The sequence below is a fragment of the Ceratotherium simum genome, chromosome 6 (genome assembly GCF_057802395.1).
Source record: "Ceratotherium simum simum isolate JZ-2026a chromosome 6, ASM5780239v1, whole genome shotgun sequence".
NCBI lineage: Eukaryota > Metazoa > Chordata > Mammalia > Perissodactyla > Rhinocerotidae > Ceratotherium > Ceratotherium simum.
Genome location: NC_141905.1, coordinates 74,283,987 through 74,300,581, shown reverse-complemented (window position 1 = coordinate 74,300,581; position 16,595 = coordinate 74,283,987). Strand labels below are relative to the sequence as shown.

General features: G+C 33.7%; 1 protein-coding gene across 4 annotated transcripts in view; it reads right to left on the bottom strand.

Moving 5' to 3' along the window:
* Nucleotides 1–16,595, bottom strand: part of ATRNL1 (attractin like 1) — a 773,536-nt gene that overhangs the window by 226,040 nt on the left and 530,901 nt on the right. For all 4 annotated transcript variants that reach the window (XM_087432666.1, XM_087432665.1, XM_087432664.1 and 1 more), the window contains one exon: nucleotides 6,461–6,568. In XM_087432666.1, the coding sequence (XP_087288792.1) occupies nucleotides 6,461–6,568 (108 nt within the window). The remainder of the gene's footprint in view (nucleotides 1–6,460; nucleotides 6,569–16,595) is intronic.

Sequence of the window (16,595 nt, the reverse complement as noted above, 5' to 3'; positions counted from 1 at the left end):
CTCCCAAAGCGTTTTACACCTACAGTTTTACAGCAAGTTCCTATAAAGATTCAATACTCCTCATTCATTAAAAAATATAATTAACTTACAGATAAAAATTTTCAGGAACACATCTACTTCATAGAATAAGACACTTCAGTGTATAGCAGTACACAATTACCTACAGATGTATCAAAGGTAATTCATTTCATATTGCACCTTACATTCTCCCCCTGACGGTACAGATGTGGAACTCAGAGTGACACCTAAGAGTCAAATTTAATTTAAAAGAAATTCATTCCTTAACTTACCACATTATGAATACTCAATGAATATTTACAGAACAGTAGTAGCCAGCTAACCCATGGCTTTGTGTTGAATTTAAACACTGAATTTTAAGAAAAACCCAGCAGAGGAACTTTAAAATTACTTTGATTCTTAGGTTTAAATAAAATCCTTAATGTGATTTCAGAATAGACCTAGGCTTCAAAATACATTGTGTAAGCAAATCAATAAACCACATCATAATCAGTTATATGTATATATTTAAAAAGAGAGATTTGGAGCAGCTACCAGTATACCATAACAATGGAAAATAAATCTCACATATGTACGTGTATACATATATGATAGATAACTTCTACTTACTACAAAATGATTAGCAAAGGAGAAAATAAAATATAATTTTCACATTCTGCTTCTACTTCTATTATATTCTAAAGTATGTAGAAGGAAGAAATTAGTAGTTGCCTGCTGAAATTTACTCCTGAAGTTTAATTTTTACAGGAAGAAGTAAACAAGGTTCTAAAAGAAAGCACTGGGCCGGCCCGGTGGCTTAGCGGTTAAGTGTGCACGCTTCGCTACTGGCGGCCCGGTTTGGATCCCGGGCACACACTGACGCACCGCTTCTCCGGCCATGCTGAGGCCGCGTCCCACACAGCAACTAGAAGGATGTGCAACTACGACATACAACTATCTACTGGGGCTTTGGGGGAGAAAAAAGGAGGAGGATTGGCAATAGATGTTAGCTCAGAGCTGGCCTTCCTCAGCAAAAAAAAAAAAAAAGGAGGAGGATTAGCATGGATGTAAGCTCAGGGCTGATCTTCCTCATACACAAAAAAAAAAAATAAAATAAAAGAATACACTGAACAATAATATTTTCAACTTGAATTTTTAAAAAATTTTAAGTTGTTGATTTACTTGAGATCACTGAACATATATGGCTATATGGAATTTTAAATATCAGAAATCATCATTATTTACCAAGATGAAAGACTTCTGATATTGAATTTAGAACTTTGAGCATGGAGCATGAAGGTACTCAATTAACAAAACTACCACCTTAATAAAGTGAATGTTAAAATACTATATATTCCCCCAAATTGATCTACAGATTCAACACAATCCCTATCAAAATACTAGCAGGCTTCTTTGCAGATATTGACAATTTTATCCTAAAATTCATGTGGAAATTCAAGGGATCCAGAAGAGCCAAAACAATCTTCAAAAAGATTGGAGAACTCACATTTTCCAATTCCAAAACTTACTACAAAGCTACAGCAATCAAGATAGTGTGGTACTGTCATATGATAGACCTATAGACCAATGGAATAGTATTGAGAATCCAGAAATAAATACTCATATTTATGGTCAATTGATTTTCAACTAGGTCCCAAGATCATTCAATGGGGAAAGAAAGTCCTTTCAACGAGTAACGAACAATTACCATTTGACCCAGCAATTCCATTCTTAGTTACATACCAAAATAAATGAAAACATATGCCCACACAGAAACTTGTGAATGTTCAGGGTAACATTTTTCAGAATATCCATGAAGTGGAAACAACCCAGATGTCCATCAACTGATGAGTGTATAAACAAAATGTGCTATATCCATACAATAGAAGAGTATTGGCAATAAAAAGAAATGAAGTACCGATACATGCCACAACATGGATGACCTTGAAGACATTATGCTAAGTGAAAGAAGCTAGTCACAGAAGACCACATATCATATGATTCTATTTATATGAAATTGAATTAAAATATAGAATACAAAAATCTATAAAGACGAAAAGTAGATTAGTCCTTGCCTAGGGCTGAGAGGAAGGGTTGGGGGAAAATGAGGAGGAGTGACCAATAAAGGGCATGGGGTTTCTTTCAGGGGTGATGAAAATGTTCTAAAATTGATTTTGGTGATGGTTATACAACTCCGCATATACTAAAACCCACCAAATTGTACAATTTACATGGGTTAATTGTGTGGTATATGAATTTCAGTTCAATTACACTTTAATAAAGCGCTTTCCAAAAACCCAACAATATTATACATTAATAAGTAGAACTTGATTTCCAGATAAAAGGGGCTTTCTAAGTGAGAGTATGCAGGTAAATATTTTTCTTCTTTGACTTTTTGAATTTAAGTTTCTGAAAACAAGTGGTACAAAAGAAATAGAGGTACATCAGTTATTCATATAACTGAGTAACAATAAAAGTGAGAAAAATAATAAGAATACCAACATCAACATAACTCTTTACGGAATACAAAGCACTTGCACACATGGTCCTGCAGCCAACAAATGATAAAGCAAAATGAGTCACTTTTCCCCTTCCCTGAGTTCGAACATAGAGATAACATGTAAGAAACAGGAAGGTTGATGACTCTCAGAACATACTCAGCAATTCATACAAAATCTTGAAGGAACACTTGGAAAGATGTAACGTGGTTAGGCCTCTTGTAGGGAGTAAATGGTGGCCTACATTAGCAGAGGGCCAGAGTCCACATTGTCCTGGATGGAATGATCCATCTATCCTGCCTGCTATGGAGCAGGAAAGCAGTAAAACCAGCCCAGTGCCAGCCCAAGGCTGCAAACTAACAGAGCAGCTCTAGAGCTCAGGTGGGGTGAGGAATCCCACAGCTGGACAAGCCCTAAGCATTCACTTCTCCCTGCCTTAACTGCTGACCTGGCAATTACATCAGAGGGAGGCTACCATCTGATAAGAATAATGCTTGGGAAGGAGGTACCAGAAAGTTCTCTGTAGTAAAAGGGACATCTATGGCAAATGAGCTAAAGTGACTTAGCCCAGATTATACACTATGGGCAGCTTCCCACCTCCAACCACTATATTACCTGTAAGAGCACCGTCTATAGTCAAGGATTTTTTCTTCCTAAGTAGATATTAGTAACTAAAATAAAATATGTGTACATAGAAAAAAATAAAGGAGACTTCTGAAGAGTATAAGCACCATGAAAGAAATAGAAAAAGGAAACAATCTATACCAAAGTAAGTAAAATATCACGGAAGACATGGAACAATATTTACATTAAATATAATAAATGGTTTCAGAAAAATAAGAGAAGGTATCATAAATATGAAGCATTCACAAGCAGTTATGAAGAAAAACCAATTGCAGGTATTAACAACAAAATATATAATTGTTGAAATGAAGTCAATGAATGGCTTAAATAGCAGAAAGGATACACTCAGAAAAAATTAGTATACTGGAATGCCAGGTTGAGGAATGTTCCCAGAAGTATCAGGAAGAGATAAAAAGTGGAAATAATGAGAGAAAAGTTAAGAAAGATAGAGGATAAGAGAAGTGTCAAGAGTATCTAATAGGAACTCCAGAAGGAGAGAGAATAGAGTAAGAAATATTTAAAGAAACAGTAACCAAAGATTAGCCAGAATTATACAAAGTTATAGGTCTGCAGATTTAAAGGGTGCACAGACTGCCAAATCAGAAAATATATACATATCAGAGAGAAACTTAAGAACATTGAGAAATGAGAGCAAATTCTGAAAGATTTCAAAAAGAAAAGAGATCATTTACAGAGGACAAAGAATCAAACCGACATCAGACTTAAGACACCGGAGTGATATCTTGAAAGTTTTGAAGAAGAGAACTTTGAACTGAATTTTATATCTAATTAAACTGTTATTTACATAAGAGGACAAAATAAATGTATCGGTAGGCACTTAAGGTCTCAAAGAGTAGGCCACGTGAAATTTCTCTTTGAAACAATATCTTAGAGGGTTTACTTTAGTGAACAATGAAAGAAATGCATGAGCAAGCAATTAGACATAAAAAGTAAAGGAGGGTAAAGAAAGTTCATTGTTATTTAAATATGCCATAATAAAGAAAAATTTATATCCATAATATCTGGATCAAAAATTCCGGACACCATTAGCATGGGTGGGAGGAAAAGAGGGAGTTGAGAGCATGCTAAGTTATTAATTTTGTTTGAGACAGGCAGGGCAGGAATATGTATTAATAAGCTTCAGACATTGACAGGGGAAAATAACCATCACTATGAATCTTGATAAGTAACGTAACTATCAGAAACATAGAAACAGAAAATGTAATACTCAGTTTAGTAGAAGAAAATCAATTTATCCAGAAGAAGCTGGGCAACAGAATAAAAAAGAAGCAAGGCTAGTAACCACAACAACACCACACACGTACACACACACAATGGAGTAGCTAAAATAAGCCTTGGTAAAACAGTAATTATTGTCAATGGAAGCAGATTAAACTTAGCACTCAAAAGACAAACTCAGAGTGAGTGGAAAAATGAAAAGCTAATAATCTTTTCTACAAGAGATAGGTGTAAAACAAAAGGATTCAGAGAAGTTGTAAATAAAAAAATAAAAGAAAACTACCAGGCAAATATGAACTAAAAGAAAGTAGAGGTGGAAAATTTTAAACTCTACAAAACAAAATTTAAGGTTAAAAAACATCACAATGATAAGGAAACAAGTTTGGAAAAAATAAAAGAAATAGAATGATTATGAACACATATACACCTAAAAGTACATTCTTGAACACTATTAAGCAGCAGTTGACTAACTATAGCGATATGTATATATGCTAATTACATTTGCTCCTTAAGTTTGTGAGCTTTCTAGTTCTTTGATTAGTCTTTTTCCTCCTTGGCCTATGTATGTATTGTTTACATTCCTTTTTCTCTTGTTACTTGAGTTTTAGCAATATTTGAGAATGTTTTAGACAGATAAGGAGAAAAAAGAAGCTGGATTCAGTCTAGGTTTTCCATTTGTTAAAAGTTTTGCACTAAAGTTATTTGAAATTAGAGGCCAAAATGAAATTAGAGCACTTACTGTAACTTGCATTAAATTACTCTGTCTCTTTTCTAATTTCTCCCCAAGTAATGGAAGATATACATACAACTTTCCTAATGTTCTAAGTGTCCATGGCAACCTGTGATCTAGAGTAGTAAAAAATCATGAACACAAAAGCTAAAAAAGTTCATAGGGAAATGTCCTCTAAAAACTGACCCTTTGTATAGCATCCATGAGCTCTGATTTAGTTTTACTTTTTTCAGAATAACCAAAAATGCTATCAGCAGAATTAATTATATTTGTACCTAGGTTTTTGAAGGAGTCTATTTTTATATTTCTTACTTTCCTTGAAGAAAAGCAAAATCTGAAAACAGCAACATGAAATTAGTCATATAAGGGTATTTATAAAAGAGAATAAAATATTTCAACTCTACAGTCTTTCTTAATCTTCCTACTTAAACATCTTACCATATATAAAATATAAATTAAAAAATAACAAGCATACAACTAAATTATTATGCCTCAAAATGCTTTGATTAGTCCTTAATCACAATCTGTGAATTTTTCCTTTTTGAGGGTTATCATTTTCAAAACCATTCCATGCAACTTTTCAGGATTCTAATACCACATCTACTCACACATAATGATTTCTGTTTCACCATACTCTATTTCTACATTTGCAATAAAAGAATATACTAATACAACCATTAACCACAAATAAAAATATTCACTATATTCTACACTTCTCAACATTCAAAAATGAAACTATGTAATTAAAATCTGGAAGATAAACAAACACATAGATACAGAGAACAGATTCGTGGTTACGAGGGGGTGGAGGGTGGGGTGACGGGGAAAGGTGTAAAGAGGCATACGTGTAAGGTGACAGATGACAACTAGACTTTTGGTGGGGAACATGATGTAGTCTATACAGAAGGTGAAATATAATGATGTACACCTGAAATTTACACAATGTTATAAATCGATGTTACCTCAAAAAAAATGCAACTCATCTCCAACCACCTTTAATAGTCAACTTTGTTAATAAAGATAGATGTGAATTGTTAACCAAGGAGCATTGGGCACTCCAAGGACTAAATATAGGCACTTTGTTTCTTCCATCATAGCTATGTCTTAAATTCCTTCAGCTCCTATCTGTCAAGGAAAGGCTGCCAGGTGAGCAGTCTGTCACTCTTGCCTAGGCTAATAGATTCTCCAGTGGCTTTTGTTACAGCTCATGTCATACTATTAAAACTATGTGCCTTAAAAATGGCATAACATATGTAGCTGAATCTTGTCAACTCTAGATAATCAGACTCTGGCTTCACAAGCAGCTACAGATAAGAGAAGCAATATAAATATGCAAATCACAGTGGTCCCTTTTCAGCACCACTGTTCCTACCTCTAATGGCCCTCGCAGAAAGTCTGTTTGTTCAGCTCCTACTTCCAGTGCTACATCAACAGAAGCAAAGGGACGGCTGGCCATCTGCTGTCGTTCTCGAAGGAGTTGCTGGAGGGGGTTAAAAATGATTTGTTTTAAAATAGGTTTAGAAGCACATTAAATTCAACAATATCTGGTTCTATTTGGAACAAATGGTGCTCAAATTTTAGGGATCATCTAATATACACGTCCATATCTAGATCACTAAAAATGAAAATTATTTTCTCCCCATGGTCTGGGTTATATTTCCATAGAGGCTTTAAACATTATGGTGCCTACAAAGAACTTTTTCCCTGACCTCCATCCCACAAGCCTAATGAAATGTACTCAAAAGCACTTTAATAACTTCAGGTGAGAGGTGCTACTTAAGTAAAAAGTGCTATTATGATGATGGCTATGCCAAGTTTTTCCATTCAAAATAACTTATGCTTTTGTCTTAGCTGAAAGCCAATAACAGTAAAAATGTTTAAGAAAAGATAATGAAAAGTTGTCAGAATGCATTAATAGAGACTAAAGGAACATATACCTGCCAAGATTAAGCCTTATAAGTTGTCAAGATCCCCTGTCAACTGCTATGGAACCAGCAGGAATTGTTATTGGCAGTGTTTATAACTTCATTCAAAGCCTATGTGTTCATTGTTTAAAATGAGGAATGATTAGTAGACTGCAAAAATTTTTTTCCAGGGCACCTCCAGGTATTTGTTTCTTTCTCCTTGTGCCTATTCTGGTTTTTTTCCAAGCTGAAACCAATAAACTAGCAAGTTCCAACCAACTACCAAGCTAATTTATATTTCTGCCTCTCCTGTAATTATAATATTCATTAAGTCATGATAAGAAAAAATTGATGACCAGCATTAGATATTGCAAATCTTGCCCTTCTCATTCTATACAGCTAATAAAATTATTATTAAATATTAAAAGTGGATGAGCAATGCAATTAAATACTCTCAAATGAGAAGAAAATCATATCATTGAAGAAAGGCAAAATCCTTGAACACAATGAATGGCTTCATTATTCACAGAGATTTTTAAAGATTCACTGGCATTAACTTAAAACGTTAACAACTGGTCTTTGAATGTAAATGTATGTAGCACCGTGATGCATCATTCATAAAATCCCCTTTCAGATGATGAAGGAACACAAGCCAATACCTGATGGCAGTTCATTATTTAACATTTTCATTCTGATATTTGTCACACAGCAGTGACAGTGTTCATGAAATAAGCATCTAAAAAATAATTTAAGGCCTTGCTTTGTTATTATTGAAAAGAGAACATCCACATGCTAATATGGGATAGAAATAATGCTATTACTGAGTATTAGTTTAAGTTCTTAAAACATATACATTTTTAGAAGTAATGAAGACACACTAAAAAACATACTTAAAGTAAAAAGTAAATGTGATCTAAACCACAAAATTATTAGCTTTAATATAAACTCAAAATTATATTATTAAAAATACAGCTGCTGGCAACAGAATCTAGTTTGTGCCTCTCTCAATAGAAGTGGCCAATTGATCTGTATTGTGTCTGCGCAAAATGCAAACATAATGTTATTTCAAATGCCAAGGGATACTAAATGTAGAAGACACCACACTCTTTGTCTGGTGTCTGGCACACACGCACACCAACACACACCAACCACACACACACAAACTACCTTTCCTATAGTAATATAAAAATAGACTTGAGAACATTGTAAATTCTAGTTTGGGTTTGAACACAATTTTCTAACATTTGTATTAAAAAGTTTCTTCATTTGTACTTACTCTCCTCAGCTTACAAATGGCGTCTTGTATAATTAAGTGATTTTTAACAAAATGAACAGTTTCTGTTTCCTCATCTTACCTTTTCCCTACACCTAAAAGTAAAAGGTCTACAAAATATAATGAATACTCAATACCACAAATTGTAATTTAAATCTATAAATATTTCAAAATCATTATCTTTGGCAAAGAATAGCTTTCTCTGGAATATAATGTATCATTGTGACCCCCAACACTCATAATAAAGAAAAATCAGTGACTGTCTGATTCTTTTGCTCATTTAAAAAAATTTATTAGTAGAATACTAAAATATTTTTAAAGATTCCAGTTTGTCTTCCAAGCTTTGAGTTTCCATCACTTTTCAAGAATTGAATGCCTACTACAATACTCTCTGCAAAGAAGATAAACATTGTTCTTTTTCAGAACCATAACACTATAGTTTGTAAAACAAGACACGGTAAAATAAAAATAATTAGGGCACAAGGCAGTGAAGGGTACAGTGAAGGATACAAATAGGGAAGAGGCCAAATGAATTTACTCTGGGCCACTTAGCGGAGGACTAGTTTGAGGACTCTGGCTGACATACTGAGTTACTAACTTTGGGAAACACTAATGGAAATGTTCTGACTGAAACAGGAATGGGAAATCACTTTCTCTTGAAACACTCTTGCTTTGATGTGATAGCCCTAAAATAGTAAAATGGAATAAATTGCTACTAATTTCTGGCTTTCAGCCACATCCTTAACAATTGCCCTCCCTCTTGCCAAATAACATCTGTATGCTTTACTTCCCAAATTTTGTCTCCTCTATGTCAAAACAAAGGAGATGTAAACAACAGTCTTACAACTTAAATTCTGTCAACATTTAGTATAAATACTGATAAGCAGAAGCTAGACTCTGGAGTTAGAGGGCCTGTGTTCAAATACAAGTTTTTCCACTTATTAGCTGTCTGTGCTTAACCAAATTATTTAGACCTCTCTAGGCCTCAATTTTTCTCATCTGTAAAGTCGGGATATTAAGAGTGCCTACACCTACACCTATACCTCAGAGGACACGTTTTGAATGCCAGCTTCTCCACCTATTACCTATTGGACCATAATCAAATTATAGAGACCTTTCTAAGGCTTATTCTTTTTCCGTATAAAATGGGAATAACAATAATATCATAAGGTTGGGACTAAAGAGACAATGCACTTGGCCCACTAACACAGAGGCTGGCACACCGTGAGCACTCAGTAACTGTTCATTGGTACAATTATTATGTTAAATTTCAAGCACTAATTTTCTCTTGGAAGGTGGTATACTAATTGCCACAGGCCCATTTTCTTCAGCACTAGTGACACATTTTGCTCTACTCGTCTCCCTTTGAACAAATGCTGTGAATTTATGAGACAGTTGGAAAATGTCATGATTGTGGTAAAATGAATTTAGATTTGGAACTGCTTTCTGTCATTTGTGACTAAGAATGATAAAAACTCAATCTAAAAATTAAGAAGAAATATAGAGTACTCTCTTAATTTTTGAAAACTAATTTATTTTATTATTGTGATTTTTATATAAAATCAAGTTTAACATTTTGTACATCAATAAGAAGCCATATAACAGACGAGCTGCTTTATAACTAATCTGCTATTGCCAATTATTCTGCAGAAAGATAAAGCCAAAGAAACAAATTGATCATAATACCATGGATTATAATCATGCTGCCATAAACACTGTTGTGAAGAAAATCTAAAAATTACAGAGATGTTCTTACTATCACATTTGTTGTCTGTAATAACTTTTATTATTCAAAATCTCTTACAAAACAAACCATGAAATTAAAAATAATATGAAAATCCATGATCAAACGTGGCAACCAGAAATAGTCATTGATTCTATCAAACGTATATGTGATAATTCTTCCATTCAATACTACTACTTCAAATATTGTATCATTCTCAAAAGTTCATACTAGCCACCTTTCCAACCACCCTAAAGGCATACAACTCTCTAACAGATTTTAGAATAATAATCCTTAACAACACATACACAAATCAATAACAAACTGTTCCCAGTTGTCAGCAACATCTCCTTCCTCCTGTGTCTAGGTTCTATCCAGCCTTCTCCCCCACCTGCAAATGTCCTTCGGCTCCACCCCAAGTTTGAAGTGATCATCTCACCTATGAATTGTATATTAGATTAGTATGGCACTATCTCTTTATATCTTCATGCTTTTCTGAAATTTTTTTTAAGGCAAAAATCTATTTTTATTTGCTTGTTATTCCCCACAGCACTTAGCTGGTAGTCAATAGTATTTGATGAATGAACAATGAATGAGTGAGTGACTTAAAATATAAAAATCTGTATCATCTGAATGTGAGTGAAGGCAAGTTGCAATAAAACTGACTTTAATTATGAATATGCCTTTAAAAGTATATGTCCTCTGATATTCTAGAATTTATCTTATCCTCCAAAGTAAGTGGATATTTATTTTTTTAGAATGGGGCAATTTTGTAGACCCAACAAATCAACATTAGGTTTCATATTGCTGTTCATCTACCTTACTGCAATACTGCAGAGATTACGGAAAAAACTGCCATAAAGTCATCATAATGCATTCATATTTTTAATAGCAAATATATTCCTAAGATTTTTGGAAAGGTATAAAGGGAGCAATCAAAATGATTTAGTCATTACTCTTGAGCTTACATAATAAAATGAACAAAGTGTTTGAATTAGAGATTAAGCAACATTTCATGAAAAAGAGTATTTCTGTCATTAACACAAACACATTTAACACAGAGTAATATAAGTAAATAATCAGTTTTGTTCTTTTGGTGTTAGGATGGTGTGAGGAAATAGAGAAGTGGCAATATCTTTTTGTATCATTGAATCAGGAAAGCATGATATTCAATCATTTTTTATAACTAAATCTACCGTGCACAAGCCTCAAACACTTATTCAGGATATTTGGGATCTTTTTCTTCTACTCTCCCAGTCTGAAGCTGGTTTTCATAGAGAGTGATGTTAGTACCTAACGGGAGCGGTTTGGCATAATATCTTTGTTCAGGTTACTTCAATTACTCTTTTCTAGGCCTATACAATCTTCGACCTCCTGGGACTATGTTATTCTTAAAATAGTGTTGCTTACATAAAAATAAAAATTTTCTAGTAGCTTCCTGACAGGTATTCACTGAGTTTACTGAAAGTATTCACTTCCAATAATTTTTGAAATTTCTTTGCCAATTGGTATTTTTGTAATATTTGTACTAACTTGCAAAATAAACTCCAGTGACTACCCAGAAGGGAGTTCATCGATCAGAAGATTCCATTAAACCCTAAGTTTACTTGGTTTTTCTTCATTATTTGAAAGCAAAATGTCCTCAGTTGTCAAATGGCCATAGCAGATTTTCCAGGTAGGTTGCTCAGGTATGCAGGGTTGTTGTTTGAGCTGTAAGGTACCAAATAAAAACCCCTACCTTTAATATCATCAAGCCTGCCACCAGATAGAGGAATGAGAGAAGAATAATGGAAAATGCTTCTAAATCTCCCAAAATATAAAGTTCAATATTTCCTCTAAAATCCTAATAGATTATATCAATTTATATATATATGTAAACATTACATATGCATGCATGTCAATGTATGTTGTGAAAGTGTATGTGTAAATATGCATAAAAATTATACATGTAATTCAAAGTAAATACATTATAACTCAAACTTAAATTAAAACTAAAATTCATACATAAAAGGCCAAGATAAGGGTTAAATAATGCCCAGAAATAAGGGTCTTTCTTGCCATTTGGATAAGACCAAGCATACAATTGATATGACCAAGATATAGTCCTCATAGATTTTTAGACCCAGAAGGGAACTCACAGATCTTTTAGGCCAGAATTGTTCAACCTGTAGACCACAGACCTTTAAAGGGTAAATAGATGAGCACTAGAAAATCTATGAACTTGGCACTAATAGATGATACTTTTCTTCAAAAGTTTTTTTTTTGCAATTTCAGTGGATTCAATCATCTAACTTAATGCTGTCTTTAGAAGCTAATTGCCCCTCATCCAGAACCAAAGTATAACTCCACTATTTTCCTAAACTTTTTCAACAAATTTATCAGCATATATTAATGCTTAAAAATAAAAAAGAATGGAGTAAATTCTGAAAGCAAGCAAGACTACTTTATAATCCCCTACACGTCCCTATTTGCTACATAAGAACCTGAAAATTACCTTAAAGGCAGAATGGGTTCAAAGCTCAAAAATCCGTTTCTAAAGTTTCCTTTTATATCTTCCATTCAGCTTGTTCAGTGGTTCTCAAACTTTGGTACTCATGAGGTTGTATGTGCAACATGACCTATATGCTATACTGAATGATTTTTGTCTCTGTAAGATATCAGCCTTATATACTGATTTTAGATCAAAACTTCCATGTAAAATAAGTCCCACAGAACTCTAAAAATTGTTAATATCATCAAGAGCAGAGTGGCACAAACTGTTTGGCCAGATAGTATCACCATGATTTGCATGTAATAAGGCCTTAAAAGCTTTCTACTGACAGGAATTAAAGAAAACGTATTTCGCTTTTATAAGTATGGGCATTTTAAGTATGGGCTGTCTTTGTTTAGGTTAATTTAGGCAATCTCAAAGAAAAGAAGTATGACAGATCTTCCTTATCCTTATGTATTCATGGTTATGCATTCTTAATTACATACCGTGGGAGCCAAAATCATACTTCTTCCATGGCACAATTCTTCCCAATTGAAGTTTGAAGCCAAGAAAATGAAGGATCATCTGACAACTGTCCATATATATCAATCACTATAAGTTTTCACGGAAGGTAGGTTTAATTTAAAAAGGATAGAACTTTACCAAAATTCTAACTTATCTTAATACAAAAGCTGTACCTTGAAGCACCCCACAAGGTTGTTTATCAAATCAGTTAAGCTTCATATCATTGGATAGACGTTGGTAAAACCATTTTGTTTGGAAAGATCCAGCTGGTTTGTGGTGTGGAGAAAACAAAGAAAAGTAAAACAATATTCCTATCAAATTATCACATACACTCCAGAAACTTCTGATATTTACTAACATTTCTTTTAATATTTTGAAGTACATTAGGAAAGAATTGGTAACTTCATCATTTCTCTTTAGTCTAAATGAAATACTAACATGTCCCAGCACAGTCAATTCCTGGTTTGCATCACTGTGTGCCTGTTGACTGCATTAATGAAGACTTCCGTCTTGTGAACACTTTTCCAAAGAAAATCATTTGTATCAATAATAGTAAACAGTTGACTTTCCATGCAAAACTTTGATTATGCAGATGATATACCTGTGTATATTTATTTTTATCTAATACTTGGCAACATATCTTTCTTAGTTCACTAATGAGAAAAGAAGTTGACTATATGTCATGCATTGGCAATAAGAAAATAATTGTCAGTAAAGTCTTACTAGCTTGTCAAGAAATTTCATTAAGGAGCAGAAGCAGATTCTGAAGTTCTTTACTTGGCATTCCAAAGGATGAATCTCGAAGAGTTTAGCCTAAAATTCTGGGCAGAATTTTCTTTTATTTCCTTTCCTTTCTTTCTCTCTCTCTCTGTTTCTTTCTTTTTAAATAAAAGCTTATTCTTAGAACAGTTTCATAGAGTTCTTTTGTATCTTGATTTACTTGGTGAATGAATTTGACTGTGATCACTCATTCACTGAAAAAATTTTTACTGAGCTCCTACTGCGTGCCAGACACTTTTCTAGGAATGGCTATATGAGTCATTTGAGTCTACTCAGCAAGTTTTTCCATGCTATTAAAAAAATATCAGGGATTCTTCTGGACCATCTACCAGAAGACTAGAGGCAGACAACTAGGGGAACATTCTGATGTTGGAGGTACTATTTATGTAGCCTGGGTTTGAACACAACAAAGCCTTATCTATTTCTTAGTGGGCAAAAACCTGAAGATATGTAAAAATATTGCAGAGTTTTTTGAAGGTTACTTCAGGCAATTTTGAAATTAAAATTGGGATTCTTAATCCTTTCCTTATTGACATAGATGGCATCACTGATTTAGACTTTGCCAAAGATGATCTCACTTCCACAAGAAAGAAATCATGCAGAATAGATTCATCCAGAAGAGTCAAAAACTAAGCTATTGCTTGACACAAGACCGTCCTTTCTTGTGAGCAATAGGAAATTGAATGAACCTTTGTAAGGCAGTATTTTGTTTTGTTTTATTTGCATTTCTTGACCTTAAAACAAAAAGTCAAAAAATGAAAGGCTTATCACCAATTTTAGAGATTACTCTGGGCACTTAAAAATCATAATTTACAGCATATAGAATCCTTGTTTGTTCAGCATATACTTATATAAACAAATAAATAAAAATATTACAGAAAAAATCACTACAGAAAACATATAATGGTCAAGAGAAAAAGAGACAGTGGAGGGAGAAAGTGCTTTAGAAAGGATGATTACAGGTCTCCTAAGAAATGACATTTAACCGAAATCTTGAATACTCAGTCAGAATAGGCATGCACTCCACCCAAACTCAGCAGTTTAAAACAGAGAAGTGTATTTTTGGTTCACACAAAATCTTCTACTGGTCCAGGTAAAGCCCCATCTAGTAACTCAGCAATACAGACTGCTTCAATCTTTAGGCTCTGTCATTTCAAGTGCAAGGGCAGAAAAGAGACTAGTGAATCCTGTATGGACTTTTCAATGCCTCAGACCAGAAGTGACATACATCACTTTCCATAAGTAGTCACATGGCCTACCCTAACTACACAGGAGCTAGAAAATATAGGCGAACAAGCAGAGTATTAGGTAAATGAAACAGAGGAAGCCAGAAAAGAACATTTCAGGAAGCGGGAACAGCAAGTGCAAAGTTCCTGAATCAAGTCTGAGCTTAAAGTGTTCAAGGAACAGAAAGAAGGCTGAGTCCTACGAAGCAAAGTGGCAAGAAGCAGAAGGGACAAAGGATAATTTTGGCTTTATCAAGGTTAAGAAAAATTTAAATAACATATGTAAATAATCAGGCACCACAGGATCCAAATAAATCAGATTAATTATTTTTTAAAACATAATTTCTCTTTGTATTGCTCAGAGAGTCCATTCCTATGGTGTTAGAAGTAGCTTGGAAGAAACAGGCAAAAGAAACAGGCTTTACCATCCTCAGATAAAGTTATTTAAGATATAACCCAGAAAACAGCAACAGCAGTTAATCTCAAATACAATGAACCCAGCTATCCCAATAAGTATCAAAAGGTCAATTTTGTGTGTAACCTTCTTTAATACAAAAGGGCAGGTGGTTGTAATTTATCTGAGCAAATCAAAATGAGCAAAAGGATGAGTACTGAAAAGGTCATTTAAAAGCTAGATCCCCAGAATGGATGTTTAATACATATTACTCTTCAAAGAGCAAAAATGGGAAGCTGGATAATTTCAAATTTTGAAACTTGCATTTGAAAAAATTTTTCCCACATAGAATACCCTCACAGTCATATTGCGGAATATATTACTTCCCCAAGTTGGAGGTCTACGTTGTAAGAGAAATACTTGTCCTGCTCTCAAGAAGAAGAGCAAACGAATGTCTTTGACATCCAAGAGGCGCACAATACGATCAAGTCAACCTTGATGAGTGGAAACATAAAAGCAGCGGATTACAATAGAAATGACACGTTGACTCCTGCTTGTGTGCCAGTAATCTATGACTGGAGGCTCTTGTTACAATAAAGCTACGATCAATCCTCAGTAGCTTCCCCCCCCTTAAGAATTAATTTACTAAGGAAAGATATTTTTTCTCCCTGATTCTGGGAATCAATACAAAGCTCAAGATTCAATTCTGAACCACAATATGCCAGCTTCTAGGTTCATAAATTCTAAATGCAACATAATCCAGTTAGTTTTTTCATTTAGAGTATAAGGAGTTCATGTTGAACATTTAAGTAGTTTGTGACAATAATTTTGAAGTTCTTCAAGAGGTACTTAAATCTTTCTGGAGACATAAATGACTCAAACTCTGGCATTTTCCTCTTAATCAATATCTTAAAAATATTTTTTCCCTTTAAGGAAAATGTGATTATTTTGCTATTAGCTAATGGTGTCATTTTCAGTTCAATATAGAGAAACTCTAAACATGGTTCTTTTGTAAGATATTTTTTTGTGAAATAAGACATCTGCTAATCATAATTTTTTAAGTCTCTATTTGAAGATACCTATCATGTTGATTGTTCATTGACTAATCAGTGTGACAGATTAACATGCAGTGTTATTTGTTTTCAATATTTTATGAAAAGAGATATGATATAAATATTTTAAAAAACTAATTTCAATCATTTGAACTTTTTA